Below are 18,009 nucleotides of genomic sequence, written 5' to 3'. Positions count from 1 at the left end.
CAAACTGAAAGTCCTTATATCACACGTGTGAAATGACTAAATTTATTTCAAAGATTTTATTGATTAAGGAATTAAGAAATATTATAGTGGTATGTGAAAACAAAATATAAGAGATTATAGAATGTTCATTTATGTATATTGTCCATGGAAACACACATAGATGTTAGTACAGAGTAGCATGAACAAAATTTTAGAATCATTGGGAAATTATATTTCCTTTATTATTTTTCAATGTTCTCTGTTTTCATCAATGTTAGCATATAGTATTTTTTGGCTTTATTATATTGCAATGTTTATTTCAGTATAAGTTCAAAAGTGTGAAAGACTGAAATTTTCACATTATTATCATAGCATTTTTAGCTTTGGTGCATGCTTTAATTAATTTTCCCAAAAATGATTTGTAAAACAACAGTGAAAATTCTTCATCACAAAGCACATTGTGCACTGAAAATATTGTAGCACAATCCACTGACTGGGAGTCTATTCTTATTCATAGCAACCACATCAGACAGAGTTGAATTTCCCTAGAGGGTTTCCAAGGTTGTGAATCTCTAAGTGAGCAGACTACCAAATATTTCTCCCTCAGAGTGGCTGGGGAGTTTGCAGTTGAGTGTTCTACATACTGCACCAACAGGCTTTCTTATATCATTTACTAGTACTGCATTAAAATATTTTGTATTTTATCTTTTCATATTTAAACTTTACTATAATTTTAGGGACCAAGAATGAATATGTATTGTTCTCAGTTAAGAAAATTGAGGCTTAAATTGAATTTCTAGGGTCAAGTAGTTCAAAGGATAGCTGGCCTAGAATATAAAACCTGATTGTCTAATTATAAAACAAGGACCACTATGTAATATGTCTTCTCTTTATAATAGAGTGACTAGTGGAAACTTTTCTAATTGTGCCAAAATGTAACTACTATCCAGAACAGAAACAGAAATTAATTAAAAGATTAAATTGTTTTAAGAGAGAAAGAGCAAAGATGTATGTGAGAAAGAAACAATGAGATTAAATATTTAACATCACTGTCATCTTAAGTGTCCCGTGTTCCCTCTCTTCAGCACAACTCGAATGAGAGCATTTTTCACTTCTTTGTTCCTAAGACTATAAATGAGTGGATTCAGCATGGGGATCACAATAGTATAAAAGACAGAGGCCACTTGGTCTTTCCCCAAGGTGTAGGAACTACGTGGCTTTAAATAAGTAAAAATCATGGAAGCATAGAAGATGGTGACTCCCAGGAGGTGGGCGGCACAGGTAGAGAAGGCTTTTTGCTTTCCTGATGTGGAACTGATTTTCAGAATAGCAGAGAGAATAGACACATAGGAAACAGAGACTATTATGAGAGATGCCACTAAAGTGGAGCCAGCAAGAATGAATATAATGATCTCAACATTATGTGTGTCAGTGCATGAGAGGGCTAATATTGGGGATGTGTCACAGAAAAAGTGGTGGATTACATTTGAATTACAGAAATGCAAGGTGTTCATGCCAAGTACAGTGATAATGGAGGCTATAAAGCCAAATATGTAGGATGCAGTGATGAGGGAACAGCAGACTTTAGTGGATAAAATAACTGCATATTGTAGTGGGTTGCAGATAGCTACATAGCGATCATAAGCCATCGAAGAGAGAATAAAACATTCCGTGACAGCCAAAAAGATAAAAAAGTACATTTGGCTGAAACAGCCCCCATATGAAATATGTTTGTTTGCAGTCAGCAAGTTCTCTAAAGCTTTAGGGGTAATGACTGTTGAGTAACTGAGATCAAGAAATGACAGGTGGGTGAGGAAAAAATACATGGGGGTGTGCAGCTGGAGATCCAGGCGAATGATCAGTATCATCCCTGCATTTCCCAGCACAGTAATCAGGTATATCAGGAGAAAGAGATTAAAGAGGACCAGCTGGATCTCTTCAGAGTCTGTCAATCCCACGAGGATGAAGTCAGACACGTTTGTTTTGTCTCTTCTATTCATAGTGTGCCACTTCTGTAAACTGTAGGAGATTGAAGATTTCATTTAGCACTACTCATTGCTTATTGCTATATATGAATCACCTGACATTTGAAATACATAGTTTCCTCTTTCCAGAAATTGATACTTAAGGTCAGTTTACAAAGTATGACTGAACAAAATCTAAATGTTTTTGTTATTTGTATCTATGGTTATAAGATGACAATGGATAATATACAACAAAATTAACATATATTGTTAAATTAGAATTGAAATACCAATAGTCTCAGTTCTTCCCTTTGTTAAGATCTTTAATCCCCATGAAATATCATACCGTTAGTATGATTGTTATCTACACTTGTACATAAGAAAATTGGCAGGAATTTTAAGAATCTCATCATAGTTACAGCTTGTAAATATTAGCTCAGTTTCTCTATCATGTTAGGCTTAATACAAAAAGCATGCTCATAATACTATATTTTTAATTCTCATTTATTTAATTGTAGTAAGAAAGGACATAATGTAGGTTGTTGGTTTTTTTTTAACATTTTTTAAAAATGGAATGAAGGTTACAGAGAAGACCATTCATTTTACATTCAACAAAGTTTCTTTGTTTCGTCTCAATAACTGCTATTTCCTCCATGCAACTGCAGTTAGCCCACTTCCTCCCTGTATTTCCATGTCCATTCCACTCACCTTCCTATCCCTTCCTATCTTTTTCATAAGTAAATGTTTCACCTATATAGTGTTGCATCTATATACTGCTTGGATGAAAATTGAACCACAAGAGAGGGAAGGAAGAGTAACACACTGTCTAGAGGCTGTTATTGTTGTTAAGTGCAGTCAAGTAAGTTCCAACTCATAGTGACCCTGTATCGGGTTTCCAAGAAGTGCCTGGTGAGTTTGAGGTGCCAACCTTGCTGTTCAAACCAACCTTGCAGTCCAGAACATTTATCCTCAGTCCCATACTAATATTTCTGGATGTTGTTGTTGTTGTGTGCCATCGAGTCGGTACTGACTCAAAGGGACCTTATGGACAACAGAACAAAACACTGCCCCATCCTGAGCCAACCTCACTACTGTTGCCACTCATGAGTCTATCGATGCTGCCACTTGGCCAATCCATCTCGTTGGGGGTCTTCCTCTTTTTCTCTGACTCTCCACCTTAGCAAACATGATAACCTTCTCCAAAGACTGGTCCCTCTTGACAATATGTCCAAAGTATGAGAGACAACGTTTGGCCATCTTAGCTGCACTTCTTCTAAAATGGATCTGTTGGCATTTTTGGCAGACCATGGCACTTTTAAGCTACATGTTAACTTGTGTGATGGGTAAGGCAGTATACACAAAATGATTGATTGGTGAAATAATGATGAAGAGAGATGAAGATACAATGAGGTATGCAAAAGCTAAAAGGGATAGAGGTAAATAATGATGTTTATATAGTGTTGGAGCAACAGTGTTCTGCAGATAGCTACATTGAGAAAAATATCAGTTGAACAGGGTGTGGCAGGAAGAATGTAAGTATACCCACAAATATATGAGTTTGAAAGACGATATGTGTACATGGGTATTCATCTTTTCTGCAAACACACTTATGAATATGATAGAACATACAGCAGACACTGATGAAAACATCTTTGATACTATCAAACACCCTAAGGAATTAAGTTTCTGGGTCTGAGGGCTTAAGACCATCATCTCAGGGTACACTATCATTGATTGGCATAACATTGTCCACAAAGATAGTGTTTTATATCCTTCTTGGTTACTAGTGTCTGGGATCATAAAACCTCATGAATATCCATCTAAAACGCACCTATTGGCCTTTCTCCATGTGTGGAAAATAGAAGATTGATGAAAATATAAGGTACTTGGAATCAATTTGTCCATTGGACTAATGAATCATGTGAACATCACCCTACAACTCTCAAACCAGAAAAACTAAACAGTGTTCGGCTATCACGACCAACTGCCCTAAAAGGACAGCATTAGACTGCCCTGGATAGAGTTGTTAAAAACGTACAGTAAAACTCAAAAATTTAAACGAACATAAGCCTTAGTAGTCAGAAATAGATTGGTGAAATCTGCAACTATGATTTTCCACAACCCTTTCAGTGTGAAAAAGAACTGAGCATCCAACTGTCAGCTAAGCAGTACTTAGGTATAGAAGAGGGACAGCAATACTAAAAACCCATCTTTCAATTTCAAGGGGGCAACCTTTACCTTAGGACAATGTTGAAAAGTGATAGGAGGCTGAGTGGAATGGAAATAGGAAGCACAGGGAAGAAGTGATCTAATTGTTGAAGTATAAAGGGGATTGCAGTCATTGATATGAAACAAAGTGTAAGATTTGTTGGCTATAGAACAGATGATCTTGTTTGCAGCCTCTCAGTGAATGCACATTAAAACTTACAAAACTTTTAGAAGTAGAGGGTGTTATGAAGGATAGGCAAGTATCAAAAAAAATCCTGTAATGAGAGCATATACTCTGCACAGTATTTTTATGCAATAACAAATCAGTACCATGTAATCCACATTTAGCATGCAACTATTCCATAGATTTTTATAAATCTCTTTGGTAATTTTTAACAACTCACATGTTCCAGAAGTCATTTATATAAAAAAGTGGAACCAGAATAAAGTCTAAAGATTTTAAAGTAAGGTCAACTTGAACCACAAGATTGACAGTTTAAACCCACCAGTTACTATTCTGAAACTCTATGCAGGGTCTCTATGAGTCAGAACTGACTGGAGAGGCACTTAATAGCACCAACAACTAGAGCTCTCCAAGAAGGAAAGCTTCAACTCTCTACGACTTTCCACTTCTGCTTTGTATTAAAGAGAGGAAAGGGATAAATGGAAAGAAAAGCCCAACATCTGAATACATTCCTGAGTACTTGGAGTTTTCTTTTCTTTAAGGGTTCTTTCAAAGGTTACCTCAGGCATTATCCAAATTAAAATTGTACCTTCCTAAACTATTAACTCAAAAAACATTGGTTTCTAAATCATGAAAATATAATCTTTAAGCCTATAAACTGGTATCAGAAGATGACTATAAAATAAAATACAGTAACAAGCTATGCTGGTATATTTACATATTAAGAACTTCGAGATAGACTGATCACTGAAACCACATAGTCCTTGTGTTAGTTTTCAGTCCACTGTGAACAATAGTTATAGATCACAGAACATTTATTTGAATAAGGCATTTTGTTTTCTTAACTTCACAATTAAAAATCAAATTACTGCTGAATGGTACATTTCCAAAGTATGAATATTGCTTGTATATTACTGAATCCATAAGTTATTTTTATACATATATTTTCATAAATACAGGCTTATCTATGGAGAGAAAGATAGAAATATGGCTATATATCTTTAGATATGGAGTCCTGGTGTGGCGATGTAGGTTAATGCTCCAGACTGTAAAGTCATTTGAACTGCAAACTCGGAGGTTCAAGCTCAACAACTGCTCCATGGAAACCCTATACAGGGTAGCTATGGGTTGGAACTGACTCAATGGCACTTAACAACAACAATAATCTTTAGATATCTACATCTTTATTTATCTGTTGTGTATATGGTTACTATAAGTTGAAACTGACTCACTGGCCCATAAAAACAACAACATATCTATCTTTATGTAGTATATTTGTACATGCATATACAGTCCTGATGTGGTGAGGTATTATAAGCACTGGACTCCTAAACAGAAGATTGTAAGCCAAATCCACCAGTAGCTCTTTGGAAATGCTATTCAAAGTTACTAGGATTCTGAACCAGCTCTCTCGCACTTAACAACAGAATTGTGTGTGTGTGTATTTATTTGTTGTTAAGTGTCAGAGTTAGTGCAGAATCCTAGTAACTCTGAATAGCGTTTCCAAAGAGCTACTGGTGGGTTTGACTTTCAACCTTGTGTTTAGGAGTATCCTTCCGCACCACACCCGGACACCATCTCTTTCTCTCTCATTTATAAATGTCCTGGTGTGGCCCTGTAGGAGAAACACTGATGTACTAATCAAACGGTTTGGCATTTCAAACACACCTGTCTCTCACAGAAGCACTACACAAGGTCTCTATGGCTTGGTACTGATTACATATGTTACTATGTGCTATGTAATCCATTCCAATTCATATATATATACATACATAAACTTCCCACATTTTATCTGATATGGTTCACACCAAATGAAACACGCTGCCATAGGATGACTGTGTCTCATACAGACCCTTTAGGACAGAGTAGAAGTGCTTCATAGGGTTTCTAAGGCTGTATCTTCTCCAAGGGTGCAGCTGGTGAGTTCAAACTGCTAACCATTTGGAAATTAGTTGGACGCTTACCCACTGAGCCAACGTGATCCCTTGATGCAACCTAAAATTCTCTAATTTGCATAACAATACTTACCAATAGCCAACGATTGTGAAATATTTTTCTTATTATTTTATTTGTCTAGAATTTTGTCCAGGTCAAATATTTTCTTCTAAATAAAATAAAGGAAACATTTAAGGGATGAAAATTTCTGTGACACAGTAGTGTTTCCTTTTCAGCTTCTTTAATATTACATTTTCTTGCATACATTTTTTCCTAAAAAAAATAAATCAATCTCCAAATTATATTTGGTCCTTAGTCAGATGCTAAGATTTTTGTAGAAATTATATTTCTAATTGACACTCAAGAGTTATGAATATGAGCAAAGCAGAGCATTCATGATCTCTTCAACGAATCCCAGGGTATCTCATATACTGGGGATTGAGATGATGTAACATTTGGTCATCCTGGAGGACCTATTTCCAAGGGAGATTGCTTGGCACACGTCCAAAGATAAACGTTAAAGTCTTAATAGTTCCATGTTAGGCATGTAACAGACATTTTTCTGCTCCCTTAAAGGTGACATCATTAGGGGTATGATGGCACAGAACTGGACAGTCTTGTTTTGTTGTGTATAAGTCAGAACTGATTCAACTACACCTAATGACAATAACATCTTGTAAAATCATGTTTTTGTGTTGATATGACTGAAAGCTTAAAAAGCAAATTGGTATTTTTTCCACCAATTCATATGTATTTTCTATTGTGGCATTGACTGCAAATCCCAGAAAGCAATAGCCCTCTTTGCACTTCTTCCCTGTGCTTCCCTTTTCCATACTTAGATTTCCTATCCCTTAGTGCATTCTGGATTACCCCTGAGCTGTCCTATGGATGTTATATGGGTGGTTTCTCTATGGAGACTATACCTCCCTGGTGTTGTTCACATTACTGATCTTTCTATTTTTCATTGAAAGCTGATCCCCATGAATTAAGTTAGTTCTGTGACTGAAAGATGTCCAAGAACAACCATCTTAGGGGTTCTAAAAGTTTAGTTTATTCTTTTACCTGTTCATGTTATATACAATTCTCTCTACCAATATTACTTTTCTATTCATCATTATTCATTATCTAGTGTTCACATGCTTAGGAGTTTATTGAAAATACCATTACTTCTAAAAGCTGCATCAAAATCCTCTATGTGACCTTTTCCCCTTTTAACACTTTATAGACCTATAGCGACCTTGTATAGGGTTTCCAAGGAGCTTGAACTGCTGACCTTGTGGTTCAAACTGACATCCATCCATTACAATCTGTCGCATTAACCAACAGTGCTACACCAGGACTCCATTTTACTTATAGAAACCTTTAATATTGCAACTCGAGGCTTGAATTTTTATTCTTTTCATTCAACTTGAAAAATGCTAATGGGCTTCCCTTTTGGTTTTCTAACTCCAGGTCTTTGCATATTTCATTGTAACACTTGACTTTGTCTTCTCAAGCTGCACTTTCAGATTTTCTGCTCAGCTCTTTTATTTAATGTTTCACCTTTGCTTTAGCTTCTCCACACTGGAGAGCAAGTTTCAGCATCTTTTCTGACATCCATTGTAGTATTTTCTTTCTTTCCTGCCTTTTTTATGACCTTTTACTTGCTTCTTGTATGATATCTATGATGTCTTCCAAAAATTCCTCTAATATTTAATCAATGGTGTCTAATGCATCTAGTATGGTCTTGAGATGGTGTCTAAATTCAGATGCAATATTGTGCATTCACTGTCATATTTTGGCTCTCATGGATTTCCTTCAATGTACTCAGCTTCAGCCTCAACTTTCATATGAGAAATTAATTGCTGATCTGTTTCACAGTCAGCCTGTGGCCTTATTTTAGCTGATGCTATTGTGCTTTTCTACCCTTTCTTCTCATAGATGTGGTCAATGTGATTCCTGTGTAGTCCATCTCATGATGTCCATATGCACGCTTGTCATTTATGTTATTTTAAAGTATATTTGTAATGAATGTGTCATTGTTCTTGCAAACTTCTGTAATGCAATTTCCAGCATTGTTCTGTCACCAATACCTGATTTCCTCTTTCCAACTGTAAGGTTCCATTCATTATCCAGTAAAGATCAATACTTCTTGATTACAACTTTGATTAACTTAAGACTAAAGAGAGCTGTTGTTGTTGTTAAGTGCCGTTGAGTCGACTCTGACCCATAGCCACCCCGTATAGGGTTTCAGAGGGGCAGCTGGTGAACTTGAACCACCAACTTTGTAGTTCAAACAGCTTTGCAGCCTGGTGCATTAACCCACAATACCACACCAGGCCTCCAATTTAAGACTAAAGAGGGTAGAATTCTTCAATTTCATCATCACTGACTTTAGTGATTGGTACATAAATTTGAATGAAAATGATATTAATTGCACTTCCTTGTAAGTGTATACACAGACAACATTACACTTCAACATACGTCTTGAAATATTCACTTGACAATGAATGTGACATCATGATCATTGAATTTGTTGTTCTCAGCTTACATAACTATAGAACTGTGAGATGTAAAATGGTTAGTACCAATTCCTTTTAGTTCAATAATGCCTAGGATTTCAATCTTTATGCATTTCCATTGTACTTTTGACAACTCCCAATTTTCCTAGATCCATACTTCATACATTCCATTTATCAATTATTAGTGGATGTTACCAGCTCTTTAGCCTCATTTTGGGTTACACTAAGCAAATTAAGGTCATGAAGATCATGAAAACTTTACTCCATAAGCTTCATCATAGTCAACTCTTATTTGAGGAAGTAGCTCTCTTCCCCAGTCCTCATTTGATTGCCTTCCAATTTGAGTTGTTAAACTTCTGGCTTTGTATCTAATAGTGTTCCACTGCTATTCATAAGGTTTTCAATGTCTCACCAGGCAGAAATGATCAACCAGTATTTCTTCCTTGTCTGTTTTTATCTGGAAGCTCTGTTGAGCTTGTTCTACATGGGTGACCCTGCTGACATTTTAAGTACTGGTGCCATAAAATTTCAGCATCACAGAGACATGCAAGCTACCACAGTATTACAAACACACAGACATGTGATAGACATGTATCAGAGTGACCCATAAACATGAGTCAACTAAACTCTAAATAGTTCTATGAAAGGTTTATACTTTTCTATTCACTGAGAAACTCCAGGTTTGCATCCTTTCCTACACCAGATAACTTGCACTTTCACTAACGTAGGTTCTTGCCCCAGGACAATCACATTATCTAATAAATAACATTTTCCTGTACAGAATCCTTTATTTCTGGAAAAAGAGAGAAAATGTTTGTATTTATATATTTAAAGAGACTTATCAGGTCTTGGCTAAATCACACTACCTTCTATCAGCAGCTTTAGAAACTATGCCAGTATCTCTAACTCTCAATGAGCCCTCATTGTTTTTATTTTTTGAAACATAATAAAATATTTAGCTATATGTCTTCAACTCTGATTGTAAACTGTGATATGTAGAAAAAAGTCATATGATAGAATTTTAGTTAAGTATGTGATATCTAGAATCAAATGGTTGGAGTTCAAATGTGAGCTTGTCCATTAACTATCTGAGTAATTGTTAATCAAATATCTAATCTGTTTGTGCCAAATTTTCATCATGAATAGCAGCAAATTTTCATAAATATTTATTGAGGCACTTTTCCGAGTGTTAGGTGTACAACATCAAACAAAATAGGCAGGCATCTTCTCTTCATAGAATTTACAAGGAATTAGGAGAAAACAGAAAAACAATGAATAAACAAAAGTATTGATAATGTTAGGTCACTGTTATGAAAAACAAGTAAAGCCTGCGAGAGTGGTAGATGAGGTTCATTTTAAACAGAATGGCCCAGGACAGTCTTATCAGAAATGAATCATGCAGTTAGCTGTTTGAAGAGCATTTTGGGAGGCAGCATAGCAGATCATAAAGCACCAGGCAGTGTCAGAGCTGATGTGTCCAGAGAGAAGAGATCAACGTGGTCAAAACAAAGTCAGTATGAGAGACAATCACTAAGGGATGAGTTCATAAGAAGTGGCAGAAGTATTTAGGCTGTTTTGAGAATTTTGGTTTTTAGTCTTAATGTGCTAGAAAAGAACTCAAGGTTTTAAAGAGCAATGATCTTTAGCAGTATCTCTCTGACTTTGACAGTGAGATTAGCTTCAAGGGTTGCACATGAAATAACAGTGATAATAGAAGGAGATGCAGAAACAATTAAGGCAGTAGTCCTTGGGTCAGGGTGATAACAGAGTATGTGTTGAGAAATAGACTCTGAGTATACACTATAAATAGAATCAACATGATATGTAAAAGATTAAATGTGAGGTATGTGAAATAAAAAGAAAATTCAATGATGCTTCCAAAAGTTACATTAACAAAAAAGGAGGAATTTCCATTACCCAAAGTTGTTTTGAATAATTCTACTACCCATTGTAAGTTGGAGTGCCTAAGTGGCAAAAGTTGTTAATATAAATATCTGAGGTTTCTGGGTACCCAGAGAACTTTCAAAGAAAGGAATGGAGATCTACTCCAAATAAATCAGCCACTGAGAAAACTTTGAAGCACAGTTTCATTCTGACACACCTGGGATAGCCATGAGACAGAATCTACTTGATAGCAACTATTTTATTTTTGTTTAAATTTGACAGCTAGTTTGTGATTATAAGCAATGTTGATTAACATTAATATGTATTGATATGTTCCTCATGTACATCATAATTATTATGCACATGAGGTACCTGTGCATAAATCAAGAGGAGGTCAATTAAACAGAACAAGGGAACACTGAATGGTTGCAAATCAGTAAAGATGTGCACCAGGGTTTTATTCTTTTACCAAACTAATTCAATATATATGCTGAGTAAATGATCCCAGAAAGAGGAGTATATGAAAAAGATAGTCAATTCAGGAATGGAGGATAGCTCATTAAAAATCTATGATATACCTATAATACGACTCTGCTTGTTGAAAACAAAAAAGACTTTAAAAACTTGCTGATGAAGCTCAAATATGATAGCCTTCAGCATGGGTTTCACCTCAACTTAAAGAAAACAAAAATCCTCACCACTGGGCCAATAAACAACATCTTGATAAATGTAGAAAAGATCAAAATTGTTCAAACACTTCATTTTGCTTTGATTCACTGTCACCACTCATGGAAGCAGCAGTCAAGAAATCAAGGACATATTGCAATAAGAAATCCTGCTTCACAAGACCTCTTTAAAGTGTTCAAGACAAAAGATGTCTGTTGGAGGATTAAGGGGAGTCTGACCTAAGCCATGGCATTTTCAATAGATCCATATGCCTCCAAATGTTGTACAATGGGTATGGAAGACCAGTACAGCCAGAATATTCCTTAGAACCAAGGATGGCGAAGCATTGTCTCTCATACTGCAGACATATCAGGAGGGGCCTGTCCCTGGAAAAGGACATCTAATTGGGAAAGTGGAGGGTCACCAAAGAAAAGAAAGACCCTCAACAGATGAATTGTCACAGTGGCAGCAACATTGGGCTCAATAGTAGCAACATTTGTGAGGGTGGCAAAGGACTGGGCAGTGCTTCATATTGTTGTGCATAGATGTTACTTTGAGGACTAAGGTCACCTGACCCAAGCCATAGTATATTCAATAGCCTCATATGCAAGGTGAAAGATTGACTATGAGTAAGGAAAACCATAGAAGATTTGCTGCATTTGAGTTACATGTTGGAGGAAAATATTAAAAGTACCATGTACTGCCATAAAAAATAATAAATCTGTGTTGGAACAAGTATTGCTAGAATTAACCTTAAAAGCCAGAATGTCAGGTTTTAACTTTCATACTTGGGATGTATTATCAGGTAGGACTGGGTCCTTGAGAAACCCACCATGCTTGGTAAAGAGGAGCGTCACCAAAATAGAGGAAGACCCCAATGAGATGGATTGGCAAAGTAGCAGCATCAATGGGTTAAAGCAACAGTTGTGGGGTTGGCCCTGGATTGCATAGTATTTTGCTTTGTTTTGTGTAGGGTTGCTATGACTCATTACCAACTCAATGACACCTAACGGCAACAACAAGGGTACACCTTTCCATATACCATTGGGACACATCTCTTTAAAATGTACACAATTATGGATCTTTTTAATTGTTTACTTTGTTTGCTGGATCTGTCTGACATTTTCTGTTCAGTTTTTTTGATTCAGCATGTTTCACAGTTTTAGCATGTCTATGCTGGATAACAAGTTTCAGAATCTCTTCTGACATCCATTTTGGCGTTTTCCTTCTTTATTGTCTTCTTAATGATCTTTTAAGGAATTCTGTAGTGTAGTGGTTATGAATTGGCTGCTAACCTCAAGGTCAGCAGTTTGAAACTACCAACTGTTCTGCAGGAGAAAGATGTGCAGGGTCACTATGAGTCGGAACCGACTCCATGGTACTTAATAACAACAACAATGACTTTTTGTATTCTTCCTGTATGATGCTCCACAACTCTTCTGATCTCAGTCATTCATATCTAATGCATCAAATATGTAATTTAAATGGTTTGCAAATTCAAATGGAAAGTGCTCAAGGGTATATTTTGTCTTTCATGAACTTGCTTTAATTTTCTTCAGCTTCAGCTTGAACTTGCATGTGAGCATTTGATGGTCTATACCACAGTCTCCCAGTGGCCTTGTTTTGGGTGTTTTTATACTGACTCTACTCACAGATGTAGTCTACTTGACTTCTGTGTCTTCCATGTATTAACATCCATGTGTATAGTCATCTATTATGTTGTGTCAAAATGGCATTTGCAATGGAAAAGTCATTGGGCTTGCAAATTCCTTCACATGATCTCTAGCATCATTTCTATCACCAGGGCCATATTTTCCAACTGTTGTTCCTTTCTCTTAGTTTCCATTCTTTGCATTCTAATCACCACTAATTATCAATACTTCTTGATTGCATATTTGATCATTTTTAGCTTGAAGGATTTGGGAGATTTTCAGTATCATCATTATTGGCTTTAGGGATTGTGCATAAATTTGAATAATAGCAGTACTAACTGGTCTTCCTTGTCTTCATATGGATATTATTTTACCACAAACAGCATTATACTTCACAATAGATCTTGAAATCTATTTTTTGATGATAAATGCAACACCATTCCTCTTCAATTTTGTCATTTCTTGCATAGTAAAGCATATGATCCTCAAACTCAAAATTAACAACAAATTAACTAATTAGCTCACTAATATCTAGTATATTGATTTTTATACATTCGACTTCATTTTTGACAGCTTCCAATTTTTCTGGATACACACTTGATACATTCCATGGTCTGATCATTAATGGATATTTACAGCTATTTCTCTTTAGTTTGCATTGTGCCCATCAGCAAATGAAAGTCCCAACAGCTTTACTTCTTTCATTTCATTACATTCTGCTCTAATTTGAAGAGAAAGGTCTTCCCCACTCATATTTTGAGTGCCTTCCAACCTGAGCAACTCATCTTCCAACACTGTAGCTGACAATATTCCAGTGCTATTTATAATGTTTCAACATTCAATATTCTGGTGCTGACAGTGGTCTACTACTACTGATAAGGTTTTCAGTGGCTAAACGTTCAGAAATAGTCCATTGCTACTTCTCTCTAGTCTGCCTTAAACTCGCAATGCAGTGAAATCTTCCTACCACTGATGATCCTGCTAATACTTCAAATATCAGTGGCATAGCTTTCAGCATCACTGCAACAGGCAAGCCACCGCAGTACAGAAAACTGTCAGATGAATGATGGGCCCTGTACTTCAGAAATCATGTTGTCCTTCTTCTATGACTAGTTCCTCATTTTTACATATCCAAATGATGTGGAATGAAGTCTCATAACCCTATTTTAAGGAGCATTCTGTCTATACTTCCTTCAAAAAAATATTTCCTGATTTATGTAGCTGTCGTTGTTAGATGCTATTGATCTAGTTCAAGTTATACCAACTGTGTAAACAAGAAAACACTGCCCTATCCTGTGCATTCCTTATAACTATTATTATATTTGAAGTCCATTGTTCCTGCCACTGCCAATCCATCTCACTGGAGAGCTTTTTCTTTTTTTTTTTTTACTGTCCCTCTATTCTACAAGCATGACATACTTTTCTAGGGACAGGTCTCTCCTGAAAATATGTCCAAAGTGCAGGAGAAATTTTGCTATCCTTGCTTCTAAGAGTCATTCTGGTTATACTTCTTCCAAAACAGATTTGTTTGTTCTTCGGGCAGCCAGTGGTTCTTTCAGCAGTATTTTTTTCCAGGAACACAATTCAAATGTCAAATGTATCAATTCATCTCCAATCTTCCCTGTTCTTTTGTCCAGCTTTCACATGCACATAAGACAATTGAAAAAATTGGCTAGGGTTATGTGCACCTAAGCTTTCAATACAACATCTTTGTCTTAACACTTTTAAGAAGTCTTTTGAGGCAGATTTGCCTAATAAAATAAGACAAATGAGGCTACTAGTTTTGGTTATATGAAACCTAATGAAATGAGTGAAAATCTGCCATATCTTTTCTCAGTGCATTCCTTCCAATGTCTGTTAATACTTCCAGACAAAGAACAGACTAGGAAATAAGAATAGACAATCCACCTCTGAAGGTTTAATTCCTTAATATCTTTTAAACAGCAGCAAAACCTTGTCTGATGTAGTATCAGAAGATGAGCTCTTCAGGTTGGCAGGTTCTTAAAATACAACTGAGAATGACCTGACTCCTCAAAGTAGAATTGAACCTTAATGACGTGACTGGAGCAAAATGTTCAGGATCTGCATTTGCTGGTGGCACACAACTCAAAATGAGAGAGAAAAACAGCTGCAAAAATCCATTGATCATCACAACACAGAATAAATGCATAAAGATCCTAAATATTAGTGAGCTAAAATGGACAGGTATTGATCACTTGAATTGGGCAATCATATTTGTTAATAAACCAGGAATGACAAATTGAAGAAGAATGCTATGAAATTCAACATCAAAAGATCTATCTTGAAATGCAACACTACCCATGATAAGATAATATCTATTCATCTACAAGGAAGACCAGTTACTACAATTATCATTCAAATGGATACATCATCCATCAAAACCTTAACTAGAGTGGGAATGGACTAACAAATTAATGGAACTAGAACCAAGTGTCTTCAGGCTAAGTTTTATGGCAGAGTGCCGTGTCCTGTGGGCATTTCTTTGCAGCACTAAAACTAATTTGAACATTGACAGGGTAGGGACAGAGAGATGTCTAACCTATGAGCACTATTGAGAAGAGAATGTACTGATCCAAGCAACTGTGTCCTGAGCATTTCTGATCCTGCATTGTGACCTGTTAACTTCCCTAATAAACCCCTTAGCTATGAGTATGAGTTTTGTGTGGCCATTCTAATGAATTATCAGCCTAGATGAGGGGTAGAGGGCTATGGCAGAAATAGTACCATTTAAATATTTTTGCAACTTTTACCAATAGTTATGTCACACATTTTTTGTCCTTTTGTGACTGACTAATGTCATTCACATGTCCTCTAAGCTATTCCATTTTATGAGATGTTTTGTAGAATCATCACTATTTCTTGATATGGCCTACTCTATGTATGTACCATAGTTTATCTATTGATGAACACTTACGTTGTGTCATTATTTTTACTACTGTGCATGGCGCTGTGATGAACATGGTTGTCCATGTATTCCTTTCATGGCTCTTACTTCTCATTTTATGTTGATTCCGGAATCAGGAATAAAATTGACTTCTGTTTCAATCTATGCATTTATTGTCCAATTTATTGACTTTTGTCCAGGTCAGATTAATCCATTAGATAAACTGCTGCAAAAGACTTATTTAAAATGTTAAAAATGTGAAAACATAACTTTGAACATTGAAGTGCAGCTGTTAAAAGCCATGTTATTTTTAATAGCTCATATGCTGGACAATGAGTATGGGGGAATGGAGAAGAATTGATACATTTGAATTATTTTGCTGGTGTAGAATATGTAATATAACATGAATCCAAAAAACAAATGAATTCTTTGGAACCCCTGAGACTATGGTCCCTGAATACCTTTCAGTCACTGAACTGAACTTAACCACTATGGGTCAACTTTTGATGAAAAATACAATGACTTGTAATATGAGCAATTCAGGGCAGTATATTCTCCATAGAAAAATGTACCATATGACATCAATAGGGCATCATTTATCCAGGAATGAAACTCACAAGGCAGGAAGGGATAAGAAAGATAAGAATGGAAAAGGTAAAAAGAATAAGGAAGTATGAAGAGTGCTATTATATTGAAGAAATTTCAATCAATGTCACAAAATAAAATGTGTAGGAATTGTTGAATAGAAAACCAATTTACTTTTTAAATTTTCATCCAAAGGAACATAAACAGATTGTTGTTGTTAAGTGCAGTTGAATCAGTTCTGACTCATAGTGACTTTATACACAACAGAACAAATGACCAGTTCAGTACTACCATGCCCCTAATACTTCTAAGTGAGTAGACATATGTCTATTACAAGCATACCATGAACCAATTAGCCCTTGAACTTTTATCCTTCAAAATGTGCCAAGCATTCTCCCTTGGTAATTAGTCCTACAGGATGATCAAACATTGCATCATCTCAATCCCCAGCATATGAGATCTCCTGGGATTATTAGGTTAAAAGGCAAGACATACTCTGCTCTGTTCATGTTCATAACTCTTGAGTATTTATCAGAAATATAATTTCCACATGAAGCTTACATCTGACTAGGGACCAAAAAATTTTTGAAGATTGATTTCTTTTATCTCAAGAAAAAAAAAATACATGCAAGAAAATGTAAAAATGAAGGATCTGAAACAAAAATATTATGTCACAAAAATATTCATCCTTTAAATGTTTCATGTATTTTATTTGGGAGAAAATATTTTGCCTTGACAAAATTCTCGACAGGCAATATAAGAAGAAGAAAAATATTTCACCATCTTTGGCTCATGGTAAGTATTATTTTCAAAATTAGAGAATTTTTGGTCAGATCAAGGGGCCCTGATGGCTCAATGATTAATTGTTCAACTGCCATCCAAATGGTGAGCAGTCTGAACTCACCAGCTGCTCCTCTTCAGAAAATATGGCAGTGTGCTTCCAAGAGATGACAGCCTTAGAAATCCAATGAGACACTTCTACTCTGTCCTAGAGGATCGGTATGAGTCAGTCATATTGATGGCAATGGTTTTCATTTGATTTAAGTCAGATAGGATAAAATGTGGACAGTTTACATATATTGGAATCCTAGTGTGGCAGTATAGGGTAAGTACTGGACTGTTAAGCTGAAGGTTGGCAGTTCAAACCCACCAGCCACTCCTCTGAAAGCCTATACAATATCACGAAAGGTAGGAATCCACTCAACAGCACTTAACAAGAATGTATATGTATTGTTCAAGTGGATTCTCTTTTATAGCAACCCTGTATAGGATTCCCGAAGAGTGGCGGTGAGTTTTGAACAGCCAAACTTGTGGTTACCAGTCCAATGCTTATCCTAGTGTCACACCAGGGTGTATTATATATTGTTGTTGTTAAATGCCTTTGAGTAGGTTCTGATGCATAGCATCCCTGTATAAGGTTTCTGAGGAGCAGCTGGTGAGTTTGAACTGCCGATCTTGTAGTTCAAACTGACTTTGCAGTCCAGTGCATTAACCCACAGCACCATACCAAGCAGGACTCATGAATATATAGATATAGATATAGATA

At 36.0% G+C, this 18,009-nt stretch overlaps 1 protein-coding gene across 1 annotated transcript; it reads right to left on the bottom strand.

Moving 5' to 3' along the window:
• Window positions 1-1,031: 1,031 nt before the first annotated feature.
• Window positions 1,032-1,979, bottom strand: LOC102828408 (olfactory receptor 8H1-like). Its single transcript, XM_006877606.1, has one exon. The coding sequence runs from the start codon at window positions 1,977-1,979 to the stop codon at window positions 1,032-1,034; it is 948 nt and encodes a 315-aa protein (XP_006877668.1).
• Window positions 1,980-18,009: the final 16,030 nt, after the last annotated feature.

The sequence above is a fragment of the Chrysochloris asiatica genome, unplaced genomic scaffold, assembly GCF_000296735.1.
Source record: "Chrysochloris asiatica unplaced genomic scaffold, ChrAsi1.0 scaffold00535, whole genome shotgun sequence".
NCBI classification, from domain to species: domain Eukaryota; kingdom Metazoa; phylum Chordata; class Mammalia; order Afrosoricida; family Chrysochloridae; genus Chrysochloris; species Chrysochloris asiatica.
Note: the sequence above shows the minus strand (reverse complement) of the source record. Positions and strands in the feature narration are given on the sequence as shown.

Excerpts from the sequence above, each read along its gene's own strand:
- LOC102828408 (XM_006877606.1), bottom strand. The coding sequence starts at position 1,979 with ATGAATAGAAGAGACAAAACAAACGTGTCTGACTTCATCCTCGTGGGA.